Genomic DNA, 15,286 nt, shown 5'->3' on the forward strand with positions numbered 1-15,286 from the left:
GCCATCGCCGGAGGCCTGGGCCCGGCTCTGCTTAAACACCGCCCCCCCCCAGGTGACTGCCATCAGCCAGCTCCTGGCAGTCCCGCCCACCCTGTGCAGGTGTGGAAACGAACGCCTAGAGCAGTGTTTCCCAAAGTGTGGTACGCGTACCCCCAGGGGTACGGGAAGAGTCTGGTGGGGGTACGCGTTGCACCAGTTTGGTGGGGATATGCACTGCACCGTGCTTAGCTGCGCTTAATTCTACGTTCTCATGAGTAGGAGGAATACTCAGCATTACGAAAATTATAGAAGGGGTACACATATGTCAAAAGTTTAGGAAACACTGGCCTAGAGATGGTAAGTGGCTTACCAAAGGCCAGGCCATCTAGGTTGGAATTAGAAAACAAAGCTCTAGATTTCCCAGTCAGATCCTCTTTCCATTGCACCATACTTTCAAGGGATGAAGAGGGAGGGAGGGTCAAAAAATACAGCGGAGCCCTGACTGGTTTTGCTCAGTGGAGACAGAGTGAGCCTGCGGACTCAAGGGTCCCAGGTTAGATTCCGGTCAAGGGCATGTACCTTGGTTGCGGGCACATCCCCAGTAGAGGGTGTGCAGGAGGCAACTGATCGATGTTTCTCTCATCGATGTTTCTAACTGTATATTTCTCTCCCTTCCTCTCTGTAAAAAATCAATAAAATATATATATATATACACACGTATACATATATATATATTTTTTTTTATTTTATTATTTTTTTTAATACAGTAGAGCCAAAGCTTGTTTGGCTCAGCGGATAGAGCGTCGGCCTGCGAACTGAGGGGTCCCAGGTTCGATTCTGGTCAAGGGCATGTACATTGGTTGCGGGCACATCCCCGGAGGAGAGTGTGCAGGGGGCAGCTGGTCGATGTTTCTCTCTCAACGATGTTTCTAGCTCTCTATCCCTCTCTCTTCCTCTCTGTAAAAAATAAAATATATATTTTTAAAAAACCGTACTGTCTCCTAAGAACTGCCAGAATGGGTAAACTGTGGATGCGAGACAGACGTGAAGACAGAGGTGCCAGGATTAAATGGGCTTTATTGTCACATTTAGCTGCTGGTCAGTGTACACCGTAGCTCTCAGTATGGCATAAAATAAACGTATTTCCGAAGGTCAAACATGAACAGAGAGATGGCAATGGCACTTACAGAAATTAACTTAAATTCACCTGGACCTGGGCCACAGGGGGAGGGGGGCTGATTCACCAGAACACGCCTGGGAGGCTTCCCGCCACACGGGGTGATTCGAGGCCGGCGCCGGACGGCAGGACCAGGCCACAAAGCGGACATGGACGGAGGGCGGCCCGGCGGCTCCCTCAGTCCGCACGGCTCACTGAGCGCTGGAGCCAAGCTGGGAGTCAGCTCCCTCCGGGCCACGGGACTGCTTCCCCACGAAGCCTCGGACGCTGCCCCCTCCCTCCCACCGGCTCCAGTCCACAGCGAAGGCAGTGATGGCCCACAGCAGCTCGTGGCTGCCTCCGCACCACGCCGTCTGGTCACTCCCTGGCCAGAAGCCTGACAGGCTCAGGATGTGTTCCGTGGTTTCACACATTCTGGGCAAAACTAGGAAACAAGCAGTAATTAAATAAAAATACAGGAGCATCCTAACAGGAAGTCCGACATTCACAATTCTCTTCCAAATGGCAGCTTAAAAAAAAGTATGGTTATTCAGACTTAAAATAAGTCTATTCACCACGATTCTCAAACAGCTTATCAAATGTCTTCCCTCCACAAATAAAGCTGACGCTGAGATTTGTCAGGCAGGCTAGTGCAGTCCCGTCCCGTCCACGTGACGGCTGACCCGCGCTGGGTCCCGTCCATCACCAAGCTCAGCTCGCGATGGCGCTCCCTCCCTGGCCACCGCGTGTCCTTCATCTAAGGCTCCAGAGACCGTAATGTGGCCGGTGCGACCCAGAGTGACTGTCATCCCACCAGAGAAAGGAGTCTGAGGACATACTTATTTGGGTGGCTACTTACAGGTAATTAGTACTTCTACGTGTTGTTAAAGGCAACCATTTTTAGTGACAATACGTACCAGGCTACTAGAAAACGGGTAAAACTAAGCCCTCCCTTTGACCTTATAGTCATGCAGACAAGAGAAGGTTCAGCTGGTCTGTTCTGATCGGGCTTCGTGGAATTAATCACAATTTCTTTTCTGGCAAAGATGAATTTGGCTCGTCACAGAAAGAGGGTTCTTTCGAGGCTGCTGCTAAACTCATTTCCCTTTGAAAAAGTGAATTTCAAGGCATGATAGTGCAAGAGGTAAGTTTTGATTTACAGAACATTGATAGACTAATTGTGCTTAGTCTCTGATTCCCAATTTATTTTAAAGAACAGAAACTGCCGACAGGTTTCTCTGCCTGAATTTACCAGGATTTCCATGATCGCACCAGAAGTAGGGCAACTTGATTATCTTAGTGATTCTGTCGGGACACCTGCGAGGTGGCCGGGGAGGCCCAGGGAGCCCGGGGAAGCGCGGCTGCCAGTTCTGTGCCCAGGATGCCCTCGGGAGCCCGGGGTCTGGGGAAACAGCTCTCCCGCCGGGTTTAGTTCTCACAAAACTCTCCAGTCGTGATTAAGAAGCAGTGCTGATGGAGTTCCCTCTGGGAGTTAAATCTGGGAGGTCTGAGCGTTCCTGGAGGCCCCGTCGGGATGTGTTGTGGGCCGAGAATCCCTGGAGGGCGGGTGCTCGCTGCTGGGGGGCTCTGTTGGGTCGATCAGGTTTTCATAATCACTGTCGTCTGTCTCCTCCGCGCTGTCCCCCGCGGCTCTCTGGGGAGGGAGCCCTGCTCCCCCTCCGGGGTACTTCAGTCCAGCACTGTTGGGGGCAAAGCTGGAGGAACCCACAGCTTGAGGTCGAGGCATAAAGACACTTGTTTCCACTCGAGAATGGCTCAAAGTACTTTCTTGATTGTTTGGGTGAAAATCTGAATAAGGGGGCGGGGGGTCCGAGGCCTCGGCCTCTGCCAGTGCACTTCCACCGTCAGCGGCGAACCCCGGGTACGGCGTCCGCGGGCTAAGCGCCGGCTCCAGGCTCTCGGGCGGCCCCTGCCTGCTGCCCGCCGCCTGCTGCAGCCCTGTGGGAAGAGAAGACACGGTCACTGTCTGCACTTCCCGCCGCATCTCCATGCATGACACGGTCAACCTGAAAGTTCTGGAAAACAGCAACGAAGCGGAGACTGATTATTACTCTTAGTTGTTTTATGTTTGAATAGTGCTTCCTAATTTACAAAATATCTTCCTACACATCACGTGAATCTACTGAAACTTCAGAAACAGCCTCTGCGGTACCGTCACCGTTACTATTACTGTTCCCATTGCCCAGGCAAAGCGCACGGCGTTCACATGGCCCTTCCCTCTGAAAAGCCTAAGAGACATGGACTCCGCCCGACTCCGCCTGGCAAGGCTGAGAGAAGGACGTGTAACTCACGTACCGCCTGGTGTTTGAGACCAGACACTTCCTTGACACCGACAGGTAAGATAAATAGGATACTCACGTCTCTCTTGTTCCTTCTCATTTTTCCTCTGAGTGACTTGTCTTCTCAACTTGTCCACTTCAGCCTCACAGGACTCCACCACGCGCTCACTCTTCTCCACATCGGCGCACACTGCCTGGGGGATGGCACGGACAGTCAGCGCGGACCGGCCACACAGCCCCACTCCAGGCCGGGCTGCCAGGCGTTCCCCCCAGCCTGGGAGGCAGTATTTATGCATGGATTTGCTTTCTTAATTTTGTTGAGATGATTATGCTATTTCGCTTATAAATTCCTGAAAAAGAAGTGTAAGCTGGGACAGACTTATTTTCTCTGGATTATTCATTTCTATTGAACGGAAAAGAATTTTTGATACTAGTCTAGCATACAAAGGATGGACAAAAGACAGGAATGAGATGCTTTTAACTTATTTATAATCAATAATCACAAGCCAGACGACATAAAAAAGATTCATTTCATAGAAACTATTCATAATTAGGGAGAGCTGAAAAAGAAAATAGGTTTAGGTCAAGACTTAATAACAGATAACATTTGAGGCCCATCTGTATAATTAAATATTCACACAGGGGTGCGGAGTGATGCTGGTGTTTTCACAGAGGCCTCTAAAGCTGGCAGTGAGATGTGCACCAGCCACTCTGCAGGCCCTGGACAGAGCTGAGAGTCTGAAAACAGCCTGGCCCGGCAGGTGTGGCTCAGTGGTTGAGCATCAATCTATGAACTGGGAAGTCACGGTTTGATCCTGGTCAGGGCACATGCCTGGGAGTTAGAGGCAACTGATCAATGATTCTCTCTCATCATTGATGTTTCTCTCTCTCTCCACCTCCCTTCCTCTCTGAAATCCATAAAAATATATTAAAAAAAAAAAAAAAAAAAAAAAAAAAAAACGCCTGTTCATGAATTCAGGGCAAGAAAACTGGTTTTCACTGCACGTTCTCTCCACCCGAGGAGGCTGTGACCAGCGGGTCCCATTTCTGAACGCCGAGGCCAGTGCAGAAAATGCACGCTGACTTGGGGACCACAACTCACTTTCCTGGCAGAAGATTATCTTTTTTTTTAATTTTCATTTTTAAAATATATTTTATTAATTTTTTACAGAGAGGAAGGGAATTAGAAACATTGATGAGAAACATCAATCAACTACCTCCTGCACACCCCCAACTGGGGATGTGCCCGTAACCAAGGTGCATGCCCTTGACCGGAATTGAACCCTTCAGTCTGCAGGCCAATGCTCTATCCACTGAACTACACTGGTCAGGGCTCCCCACTGGAAGATTATTAAAAATTAAATAAAATTAAGAGCAGTCAGCCGGAACCGGTTTGGCTCAATGGATAGAGCGTCGGCTTGGGGACTGAAGGGACCCGGGTTGATTCCAGTCAGGGGCATGTACCTTGGTTGTGGGCACATCCCCGGTGGGGGGGTGTGCAAGAGGCAGCTGATCGATGACTCTCTCTCTCTCTCTCATCGATGTTTCTGGCTCTCTATCTCTCTCCCTTCCTCTCTGTACAAAATCAATAAAAAATATATTAAAAAAAAAAAAAAAGCAGTCAGGCAGGACAAGACAGACAAAAACGAGAAGTAGCTGTACCTGCACCTTCTCCTGCAGCGCGTTGTAAACCTGGTAGATGGCCCTGATGTCCTTCATGACTCCGTCCTTGTCAAAGAAGTCAGTGCTAGAGAACAGCAGGAGAGAGGTCACAGGAAGGCAGCTGCCATGACCCTGAAAGGCACTTCCTGCCCTCAACCGTCATCTGGTCTTTAATGGGAGCTCCCAGGTGACAGTGCTCAGCCACAGTGTCACCCCACTAAGCTTACAGGAGAGAAATAAAAAGGACCCACGTGACTAAGGCCATTTAAAAAATAAGAGTGACCACAGCTTAGGATCTCAGAAATACACATACTCTAGCCAAACTTTTATATCAACTACAAAAACAGTTGTGGCAATTGATTTTTTAAAAGGTAATGATAAATGCGAACTGTCTTTTCAATACAAATAACATTTTGATCTATAGGGTGACAGTCTACAGAATTACAGACCTGCATGTTCAGTTTCAACCCTGACTTCCCATTTCCCATCACCCTTTCCACTGGACTGGCCGCTCACCCGTGCTCTTTAATGACTCTGGCGTAACTCTGAGATGTGTTTGGCACCGAGGACACTTTATACTCTTGCTGGCTGGTGTTGCCCAGGTTGGGAATAGCAAGGGAGATCCTTTGATTGTACCTGCGGGAGGAAGAGTCAAGAGCGAACTGGTAAAGGCCCTGTCCGGGCTGAAGACCTGACCATGGCAACAGGAGTCCGAGCTCCACAGTGGGGACTCACAGGTCTCACCAGGACCTGCTGCCACGTCAGCCTGAGATGCACGGATGAGGGTGGGTCCTGCCCTTAAAGTGGAAACTCGACTGCAAACTCCTTGAGGACAGAGGTCATGTACACCTGCACCCAGGGACTGACAGGGCTGAGGAGGACGTAAGTGCCCAGGACACACCGCTGAGAAGCCCTGTAACCTGCCACGGCTACCGACAGCAACACTCTTCCCCAAGGCGACTCCGTCTATTCTCCTACAAGTGGCTTTCCTGAGGCCTTTCTGTTTACAGCAGACCATGGCCACAGGATCATCTTTCCATTTTTATTTTTTTTAAAGACGTCCACAATGTAAAACCCTCATTAGCCAGGAGGTGGATCAATTTTACACTTCTGCCTGAAATCTATGCTTTACAATGATAATCAAACTTCCGGAGCAATAAAACTGTATTTCTATATAGTGGATTATGGAGAAGCAAATGGTGATTTCCAGCGTTTTAATCCTATAAGCACTATGCATCATCCATACATCTTGCTAACTCTTTTTGATTCAAAACTATTTTAATTTATACAACTGACAGAAAAATACCTTCTCTAACGACAAAAAAACTAACTAAAAGAGAATTATAGAAGCTTTTCTGTATAGATGCTATACAACGCACATTTCAAAGTCACAGATCTCCATGCCTGTGCCCACGCCTGTCCTGGCTACGTGAGGCTGGGGAACGCGGGCTTTACCTCCGGTTTGGCCTGAAGAGGACGTACTCCAGAGCGTGCGTGGAGCTGTTGGCAGTGGAGATGAAGCTGAAGAGCAGGAAGACGAGGTCGGGCACCCCGAGGATGCGGGTGAGCTGCTTGTGGAGGACCTGCTCCCGGTACGACATCTGCTGCTGTGTGTTCCGCCGGAACCGGTACCACCCGATCACCTTCTGCAGCGGAACCGGAGGGCAGGGCGACAAGTCCTGTGAAATCTAGAGATTTCGTTCTGAAGGTGTCTGTGCAGACACCTGCGCACGAATGTTCAAAGCAGCTCTGTGCAATTGCTCAAAGCTGAGCGAAGGTGTGATCTATTTTTCTGGAATTTATATACCAAGGTAAAAATCATAAAATTAATGCATGTGTATTAATTACAGTCTTCTTTTTTTAAATCACAAAGTAGAAGATAAATCCACCTCGACTCAACTGTTATTAATTTTTGGATTATAGTTCATTTCTCCTTCTGATTTTTACATAACAGAGTCATACTACAAACATCTAACCTTTTTTCTAGTGATCTATTGTAAACATCGGCTCACATCTGTAATTTTCCGTAAAATTTACTCAAGGTAACAGAACTCGTCTATACTGACACCAATGCGTTGCTGATTTCCAGTCCTTCCTGTGTTAAGCGCGGGCGATGAGATGAGGAGTGATTTCCAAGTTGGAATGGGCAACAAACGTGACCTACCTTTCTCCGATCTTTAAGAATCCTGTCCAAACTCTCTTCGTTAACTTTGCTTGCGTAGTCATAAAAACTGTTGGGTTTTTTTTTTTTCAAAAGAGAAAACAATATTGTATTAAAATCACATGGTATCGTGACATGGATATACTTAGCTTTGTGTGTCTGAGTCATCTAGCCCAGTTCTATCCTGGTAATAAAGACAGAACTGCCGTCACCAGGTATTTTAGAGAAATCCATCTAAATGTTTTACCCACAGGAGGTGTCTTTTGCATCAAATACTCAAGACCAGGTTACGTTCAAAGGACACTTTCCCTGCGGGAGGTGCTGACAGCAGCTAAGTATAAACACGTGGGCCGGGCAGCTTTCCCTGTGTCTAAGCATCAGTTACTTATGGAAACAGAAGAATGCAGCTTCTCTGAGGAAGGAGGAAGGGAAGTGCGCACTGGTTAATGCTTCACCAGAAACCCCTCCGCAGGCTATTTTATTCCGTTCTTCCTCCGTGATGGAGGTGTTAGTTCAGCCCGACAAGTCAAGTTTGATTTCCATTTTCCTGGCTACAGACACAGAAGATAAGTGGCTTGCCCAAACCACAGGCTAGGAGCTGGAAGAACTGGGATTTGAAGCCAGGTCTGGCTAGCTTCAAACTGAATGCACCCACCCCAACACAGACCCACCGGACCAGGGCCCTCTGCTGCGCAGTGCCCGTGATTTGTGGCTCTCCTACCAGGTCGGGGTTTAGGAATGCCGCCCTTCCCCCTCCTCCCGCACAAGCCCAGGCCTTATAAGGCACAGAGGAGTTCAAGGTGCCGTGAGAACACCGAACTGGGAGTCAGGAGCCTCCGCTCGGGCACAGTCCTGCTTCTCCCTGAGTGACCTTGAGCGCGTCCCTAACCCTATCTGCCCCATCCCCTTTTGGCAAAGCAGTATGGGGCAGACGGGTGATGTCTAAGGTTGCTTTCAGCGCTAAGCACTTTGAGTCTATGACCGGAGTTGAGTTCCATTCTGTCTGGGGTGCCTCTGCCGCCGATGCTTAGAGGAACTCCTCAGAAGGGCGAGGCCGGGCCGCCTAGCACAGCTCTAGAGAGTGAGGGCCACACGGGCGCTTTCACGGACCAGACACAGGCACTGCGTGGGCCTGGCCTCGACAGCTTGTCTGCTCTGAGATTCTTCTCAAAGGCACTGCTGGCTGCGCACCTTGCTGCCCACTCCTCTCGCTTCTGTGTAAATCCAGAGCAGAGGAGCAACTTGGCTCCTTCAGACCTCGTCCTCAGGCACCGTACATGAAGTCAGAGCTCTGAAATAACGAGGGTAGGGGTGTGTGGTTGTGTGTGTGTGTGTGTGTGTGTGTGTGTGTCTGTGTGCGACCAATACAAGTCCCCAGGGGCTCGGGGTAGAGGGGGCCGGCGCCTGCCAGCTGAGAATAAGAGCGGGTTGGGGAGGCTGCAGGGAACACGCAGCAGGACAGCAGTGTGAAGAGCTGGCAGGTGTTTAAAGAAGGAAGTGCTGCCCTGGCAGGTTGGCTCAGCAGATACTCTCTCCTCATTGATGCTTCTCTCTCTCCCACCCCCTTCCTCTCTGAAATCAGTATATGTATATGTACATGTACATGTATATGTATATGTATATATATATTTCTTTAAAAGAAGGAAGTGCTGACCAGGAAGCCTGAACTGAATAGTGGGAGCAGCATGCCCGCTTCCGGAAGGCAGGAGAACAGGCCTGGGGGATTTTAAGAAACAGAGACATCCTCCTCAGACCACCTCAGGAGGGTCTGGGGCTCAGGAGGGAGGCGGAGGCCTGGGGGTGGAAATACCGGCCTTCTTCTCCCTCCCCCTCCCCTTCCCTGTGTTTCTGTCATTTGCTATCTCTCTTCTGTCATTTGCTACTCTCTCCTCCCATGTTTTCTCTGTCTTTCAGTTGATTGTAATATGCAACCGGTGGATATTAACTTAAGTAAACACCAAAAGGAAGTTTTTTGTTTTCTCTGCTACTGAGCTCTTTCCTTCCTCTTTTAAAAACGCCTTCACATCACGGTCCCTGCGTGATCCCGAAGAGCTCCTTCCCGGGGAAGCCTTCACTGAGCCCCTGCGGCCGGGACCTGCACCTGGCGCACGGCGGGCGGTAAGCAAGATGGCCGCCTCTCCCTCCCGGACCTGCCAGCGCACCCGCTGGCACTCAGAGGGAAGAGGACCTGGGTGTCCTCAGTCACACTTGGGACTTCCGAGCCATTATCAGCAACAGGCATAGATCCACTACTTTGAAGCGTGTCTTTCAGAAAGAGCTAAACGCTACAGAGAAGAGTGTGGCTTACCTAAAAAGCTTTGAACAAGGCTGATGGTTATGGATTTCTGTAATCAGAAAAAGAAAACACATCTTAGCTAATCATATAAAATAGCCCAGGAAATATATATCTACTTATTTAAATAAGTAGGTAAATATAGACAGCTAGAATATTAATCAGAAATGCTATTTTTGTCATCATGCTGGGTAAGAGAGCTCTTTTTTATATGGTAAACTAAATCTGGCATCTTAACCTTCATCTATCAAATTAATTTTGAAATTCAGGTGCAAACAATAAATAATTCCACAGATGTCCAATGAAACCAAATTCTCCACCTCAGGTTTTTAAAAAACTAAGCAAAACGAACAAAGACAACACCTCAATGACAGAGCAGCTATGCCCGGACACAGCCCGTCTTTATTTTGCGGTCGATGCTGTGGAGGGGGTCTTATAGTTTTGGTCCAAAGGATAGAGTTCAGCCTCTTCCCCCAAACCCATCCTAAGTCAATCCTCACCCTGGCCCCCCATCCATGTACTAGGCCACATGTGTCAAACACAAGGCCCGAGGGCCAAATCCGTCCCACCAGGCCTTGCAATGTGGCCCGCACCGCGCTGTCATCACTGCACTCCGCTGCGTTTCCATCACAATGACAGTTTATGACTGTTCAGTAAACCATTCGGCCTGCGATTTAGGCTGGATTTTAGATTTTGGACCCTTCTCTGATTGAGTTCGACACCCCTATACTAGGCTGTCAGAACAGGCTTGAAATTGGTGACTGGCCCCAGTAAGAGCTGACCTTCCAGCAGAATTTCAAACCTCTCACCTGCACACACACTGCATTTTGGCCACAGACACAGGCCAGGACTCCTATGTGTTTTAGACACTCCTTTCTGTGTTCCTCTGAATGCACCACCCAAGCCCTGAGCTCACCTCCTTCAGGAAGTCTTCCCTGATTTCACCCACCAATAGTTTCCCCTCTAATCTATGGGATTGTCTTGGCTCCTTTCTCCCAGCATTCATCTTGCACTGCTGGCACTTCTGTGACTTGCTTCATCCTCCCACACTCCCAGGGGGCAGAAATGCATCTAGATGCTGCTCACACTGCCCGCACACGCCTTATGCTTCGATAAATATTGGCTGCACAACTGAATAAAATGCCTTTTCTCTGAGTGTCAGGATATGCTGTTTGATGACACTGACATGCAGCTAAAAAACTATGAGTCAGTGCATCTATAAATACTCAGGCTTCCCCAAAATCTCCCAAACTGACAAAGGCTGTACAATTCGCTAAATAAGTGCGAACAACGTGCCAGACCCCTCAGAAAGGCCCACACAACACAACCTTTATTTCAGGGGGCGGTTACGGCAATGGGGACACCTTGGTTGCGGGCATATCCCCAGTAGGGGGTGTGCAAGAGGCAGCTGATTGATGACTCTCTCTCATCGATGTTTCTAACTCTCTATCTCTTTCCCTTCCTCTCTGTACAAAATCAATAAAATATATTAAAATATATATATATATATATATATATATATTGTACCACTGAGGTTCTCAGTGGTACAACACAGAATCCAGTCAAAGTCAGATCAGTCAGTGGGTAACGGATAGCGTTATAGAAAGCCTACAGCTACAGCTACAGCTAGGCACTGTATTCTTACACTGACCTCTAAAAACAGTTCACGTCACTTATTAGTGCGAGTAATTGGCATTGTAATGTGAGTGGTTATCTATGACTTTTCTAACCTTTTAAGGGCCAAAGAACAAACTAACTAACAAAATATACAGGGAGTATTTCTGCGGTCAGTATAACTCACCAATGACTTGCAGGAACTCTGTGTTGCTGATTTGGGAGTCACTGATGCTAAAGGTTTCCTCTTGTCTCACCTCTCCCAGCAAAAATCCTTCCTAAATGCAAGAAAGAAAAGAGTTGCACATAAAGATGGTTTTTACTGGAATTAAGAGAAATTTAGGACATAATAATTTTTTAACAATAATCCAAACAAGGTTGGCTGGTGAACTACTATTCTATAGACCAACAAGACTAGAGCAATCTGACTAGACCAATATGAGATATACCCATTAGCTATATTGTTGAAAAAAAGGACTCCATTCAGGGCGAAATATACTTCAATCCCTTCAAGTCTTCCCTGTGTCTCTGAAGTAAAAACGAGTAGAGTGAACTCATCACCTGAATCCTATCAAGTAGCAGCACCAGTGTTGGAAGTGGGTGCAGGTGGGTGAGTGGAGTGCATAAGGGGGATAAAAGCTTGCTTTCTTTCTTTTAAAAAAAAATACATATTTTATTGATTTTTTACATAGAGGGGAGAGAGATAGAGCATTAGAAACATCGATGAGAGAGAAATATCGATCAGCTACTGAGGATGTGCCCACATCCAAGGTACATGCCCTTGACGGGAATTGAACCTATAATACTGTCATTGGTGATAATTTCTGAGAAGTCTAGCCACCAGACCTGTAGATATTAACGTGTACAATAGATATTAAAGAGATGTCTCTTGCATTAAATTAGTAACAATCTGAGTAACGTGGCCATCTCACTGCGTTTGTAGAAAAATGTACCCACTTTTCAACAGGTAGCTGCTGATTCTTACAACAATCTTATGTCCTACACGTAAACGGTGATATTACGAGGCCCTCCACAAATCAGAGTCCATTTAAACGTATGTAACACTCCCACGGACACCGGGAGTGTAACAAACCACTATATTTGGGGCTGCATTACATTATTAAATAGCTGGCTGCAGTAAAAAAAGCCTTCGTGTCAGGGACACACGAGCGGCCTCTGGACCCACGTTGTGTGTATTCTTATCATTAATCTCTCTACCATCCGCAGTGGAGAGGAGAAAGGCACATTTATTTAATGCCATCCAATTTACTAATGGGATCGCCTCTCTAGAAGTTATTAATGGAAGCTGAGACGGCTGACATCCAACCAAATCCAGTTCCTTCTGCAGTGTCTCATTTTGCTTTGTAATGACAAGCACAACCCCCCCACACACACACACTTTACTGACTTCGAATAATGCACGCTTGGCATCTTTTCAGATAATCCCCCAATGGGGTGGGCAAACGAAACACGGCCTTAAAGATAAACATTATCTAGTTCCACCAAGAATTTCCGTTCAGAGGTCAGGGACGCGACAAGACAACCCGTGCGATGAAGACAGACGCTGGAGCAGCCGGGCCCCGCTCGCTCCGGCGCGGGCCTGTCACTTCCCCATTTCCCCGCCACTCAGTTCCGCGGCCCCGGATCCTCTGCCGGGAACTCAGCTCGCAACTTCCAGGCGAGGAGCCCCCACGCCGAAGCCTGCCGCAGGCCTGCCCCGGTCCCAGGGAGGAGGGAGCGCCCCGTCTCCTCGAACAGGTGTGCGGAGTGACAGCCGCGGCCTCCCCGGTCGCCCCCGTGACCCCCCACGGGGCCCTTCGCAGGTCCCGAGGCCGGACACCCAGGGAGGGGCAGACGCTCGGCTTCCCCGGAGCGACCCCGACCCGCCGGCGGCCGGGCTCCGCCGCCCCGGGGACCGCTGTCTCGGGCCGGCCGGGCGGGTCCGCCGCCCCGGGGACCGCTGTCTCGGGCCGGCCGGGCGGGTCCGCCGCCCCGGGGACCGCTGTCTCGGGCCGGCCGGGCGGGTCCGCCGCCCCGGGGACCGCTGTCTCGGGCCGGCCGGGCGGGTCCGCCGCCCCGGGGACCGCTGTCTCAGGCGGCCGGGCGGGTCCGCCGCCCCGGGGACCGCTGTCTCGGGCCGGCCGGGCGGGTCCGCCGCCCCGGGGACCGCCGTCTCGGGCCGGCCGGGCGGGTCCGCCGCCCCGGGGACCGCTGTCTCGGGCCGGCCGGGCGGGTCCGCCGCCCCGGGGACCGCTGTCTCGGGCCGGCCGAAGGCCGAAGGCCCCGAGCCGGGAGGCCCGGCCCGGGGGCAAAGGAGCCCGGGCAGCGGGACTCGCCAGGGGCGGGAGCAGGGCCGGCCCGGGAGCCTGGGGGCCGCGCCGCAGGGGGCTCCGGCTCGGCCCCAGCGGCCGGGGCAGGGGGCCCGGCACCTACGTGGTCGGCGTTGCTGTTGGCGCTGTGGAAACACACGGCGCTGAAGGTGTAGCCCGAAATGGAAGCCGCCATGATGGAAATCTCCGATTCCCCCATCATGCCCCGCGGAGGGCACGCGGCCTTCCGGCCAGCCCCGCCCCGGGGCATCCTGGGAAATGAAGTCTTCTTCGCAGATGAGGCCGGAAGCCGGGGCGGGGCGCCCAGGCCGGAGGGGTGACGAGTGCAAGTTTTCGGGGTCCGAGCGACGCCCCCGCACCGTGAACACCCGTGGGTCTCGCGCCCGGCACTCCCCAGACATCGCCTCTTCTGCATAGCCCTTGATAGTTGCGCAAACGGTTTTAAAAAATGTTTTTAAGAAAAATGATTAGTGTTCAAGTCCAACATCTGTCATGCTCAATGATGAATGCAAGGAGGTGATTCAAGCAGTTGCCTGGTTTGGGGTTTGATATAGAATTAACATGATGCGATTTCAATTTCCATATGACCATTCTGGCTGCCATGACAAGGATATAGTGCCAGCTCTGGCCCGTTTGGGACAGTGCATAGAGCATTGGCGTGCAGACTCAGGGTCCCAGGTTCGATTCTGATCAAGGGCATGTACCTTGGTTGTGGGCACATCCCCAGTGGGGGTGTGCAGGAGGCAGCTGATTGATGTTTCTAACTCACCCTCTTCCTTTCTCTCTGAAAAAAATAAAATAAAATAAAATAAAATAAAATAAAATAATAAAATAAAATAAAATAATAAAATAAAATAAAATAAAATAAAATAATAAAATAAAATAAAATAAAATAAAATAATAAAATAAAATAAAATAAAATAAAATAAAATAAAACAAAATAATAAAATAAAATAAAATGAAATAAAATAAAATAAAATAAAATGAAATAAAATATATTTTTAAAAAATAATATAGTGCCAGGGGAGGGAGAAGGAGGTATTACGGTAATCCAAGAGCCGGGATGGCGGTGGTTGGGCGGTGGTTGGAAGTGAAATGGTGGTAGCCAGGGAGGTGGTAAGAAGCATTGGATTCTGGATACAAGGGTACACAAATGTAATGAAATATAACAGAAAGAGGATAAAAGCAACATAAATAACAAATAGAAGTGAAAATAAACTATAACAGAGTTAAGGAAAGAAACTCAGGGAAGAGTTCACCTTTCTAATCATTATTCTTCCATGTGTTCCATCTTTTTCGTTCGAAATGAGGCTCGTGATCTCCCACAAAACTCACCACTCTCTTTCCAAGCAAACAGGACTGTTTTCTGAAAACTGGGCAGGAAAGCCTTGGAATCATTCCTGACACCCCACTTGGGCCAGTCAGCATTCTTCAAAATGTGTCCAAACAACCGGCTCCCGCGAGCTGCGAGCCTGAGCGGCCCGAAGAACACAGCGCGGTGGTGACAGGATTGAAAAAGGTCCCTGAGCCAAGAGACCAGGAGGAGCTGTGTGGGGAGGGGGAGGGGAGCACAGAATGATGGGAGGATGGCCTGGGACCAGGGGGGTGGAGAGCAGAGGGAAAAGAGGGATGGAGGGATAGGGTCATGGGGGAAAGCTGTGCAAGACAGTTCAGTTTTCAGCAGGTTGAGCTGAATGTAACAAGAGGCATCTAGGCAACTGCAGTAGAAATCTGTAGCTGAGGGCAGGGGATGGGAGTTACTAATAGGATGGCTAACTGTTACTGAACACT

General features: G+C 49.5%; 1 protein-coding gene and 1 long non-coding RNA gene across 3 annotated transcripts; one reads left to right on the top strand and one right to left on the bottom strand.

Annotated features, from left to right (window-relative positions):
- Positions 1 to 1,036: 1,036 nt before the first annotated feature.
- On the bottom strand, positions 1,037 to 13,750 carry ABRAXAS2 (abraxas 2, BRISC complex subunit). Of its 2 annotated transcripts, none has more exons than XM_036439347.2 (9): positions 13,599 to 13,750; positions 11,353 to 11,443; positions 9,567 to 9,603; positions 7,262 to 7,328; positions 6,553 to 6,743; positions 5,614 to 5,733; positions 5,098 to 5,182; positions 3,515 to 3,629; positions 1,037 to 3,094 (listed from the first exon to the last, which is right to left on the bottom strand). In XM_036439347.2, the coding sequence occupies exons 1-9, from the start codon at positions 13,743 to 13,745 to the stop codon at positions 2,628 to 2,630; spliced, it is 1,320 nt and encodes a 439-aa protein (XP_036295240.1). In that variant the 5' UTR covers positions 13,746 to 13,750; the 3' UTR covers positions 1,037 to 2,627. The 2 variants fall into 2 exon arrangements, with proteins under 2 accessions (XP_036295240.1, XP_045438151.1); XM_045582195.1 differs by having other exon boundaries at positions 6,553 to 6,785.
- LOC123652410 lies at positions 4,749 to 5,460 on the top strand. Its single transcript, XR_006741748.1, has 2 exons — positions 4,749 to 4,812; positions 5,057 to 5,460. It is a non-coding gene; the product is annotated as an uncharacterized LOC123652410 (long non-coding RNA).
- Positions 13,751 to 15,286: the final 1,536 nt, after the last annotated feature.

The sequence above is a fragment of the Pipistrellus kuhlii genome, unplaced genomic scaffold (genome assembly GCF_014108245.1).
Source record: "Pipistrellus kuhlii isolate mPipKuh1 unplaced genomic scaffold, mPipKuh1.p scaffold_m20_p_15, whole genome shotgun sequence".
Lineage (NCBI taxonomy): Eukaryota > Metazoa > Chordata > Mammalia > Chiroptera > Vespertilionidae > Pipistrellus > Pipistrellus kuhlii.

Excerpts from the sequence above, each read along its gene's own strand:
- ABRAXAS2 (XM_045582195.1), bottom strand. The coding sequence starts at position 13,745 with ATGCCCCGGGGCGGGGCTGGCCGGAAGGCCGCGTGCCCTCCGCGGGGC. Across the intron at positions 11,444-13,598 it reads CCAACAGCAACGCCGACCAC|GAAGGATTTTTGCTGGGAGA; the intron begins GTAGGTGCCGGG and ends TCTTGCATTTAG. Across the intron at positions 7,329-9,566 it reads CCTTGTTCAAAGCTTTTTAG|TTTTTATGACTACGCAAGCA; the intron begins GTAAGCCACACT and ends AAAACCCAACAG.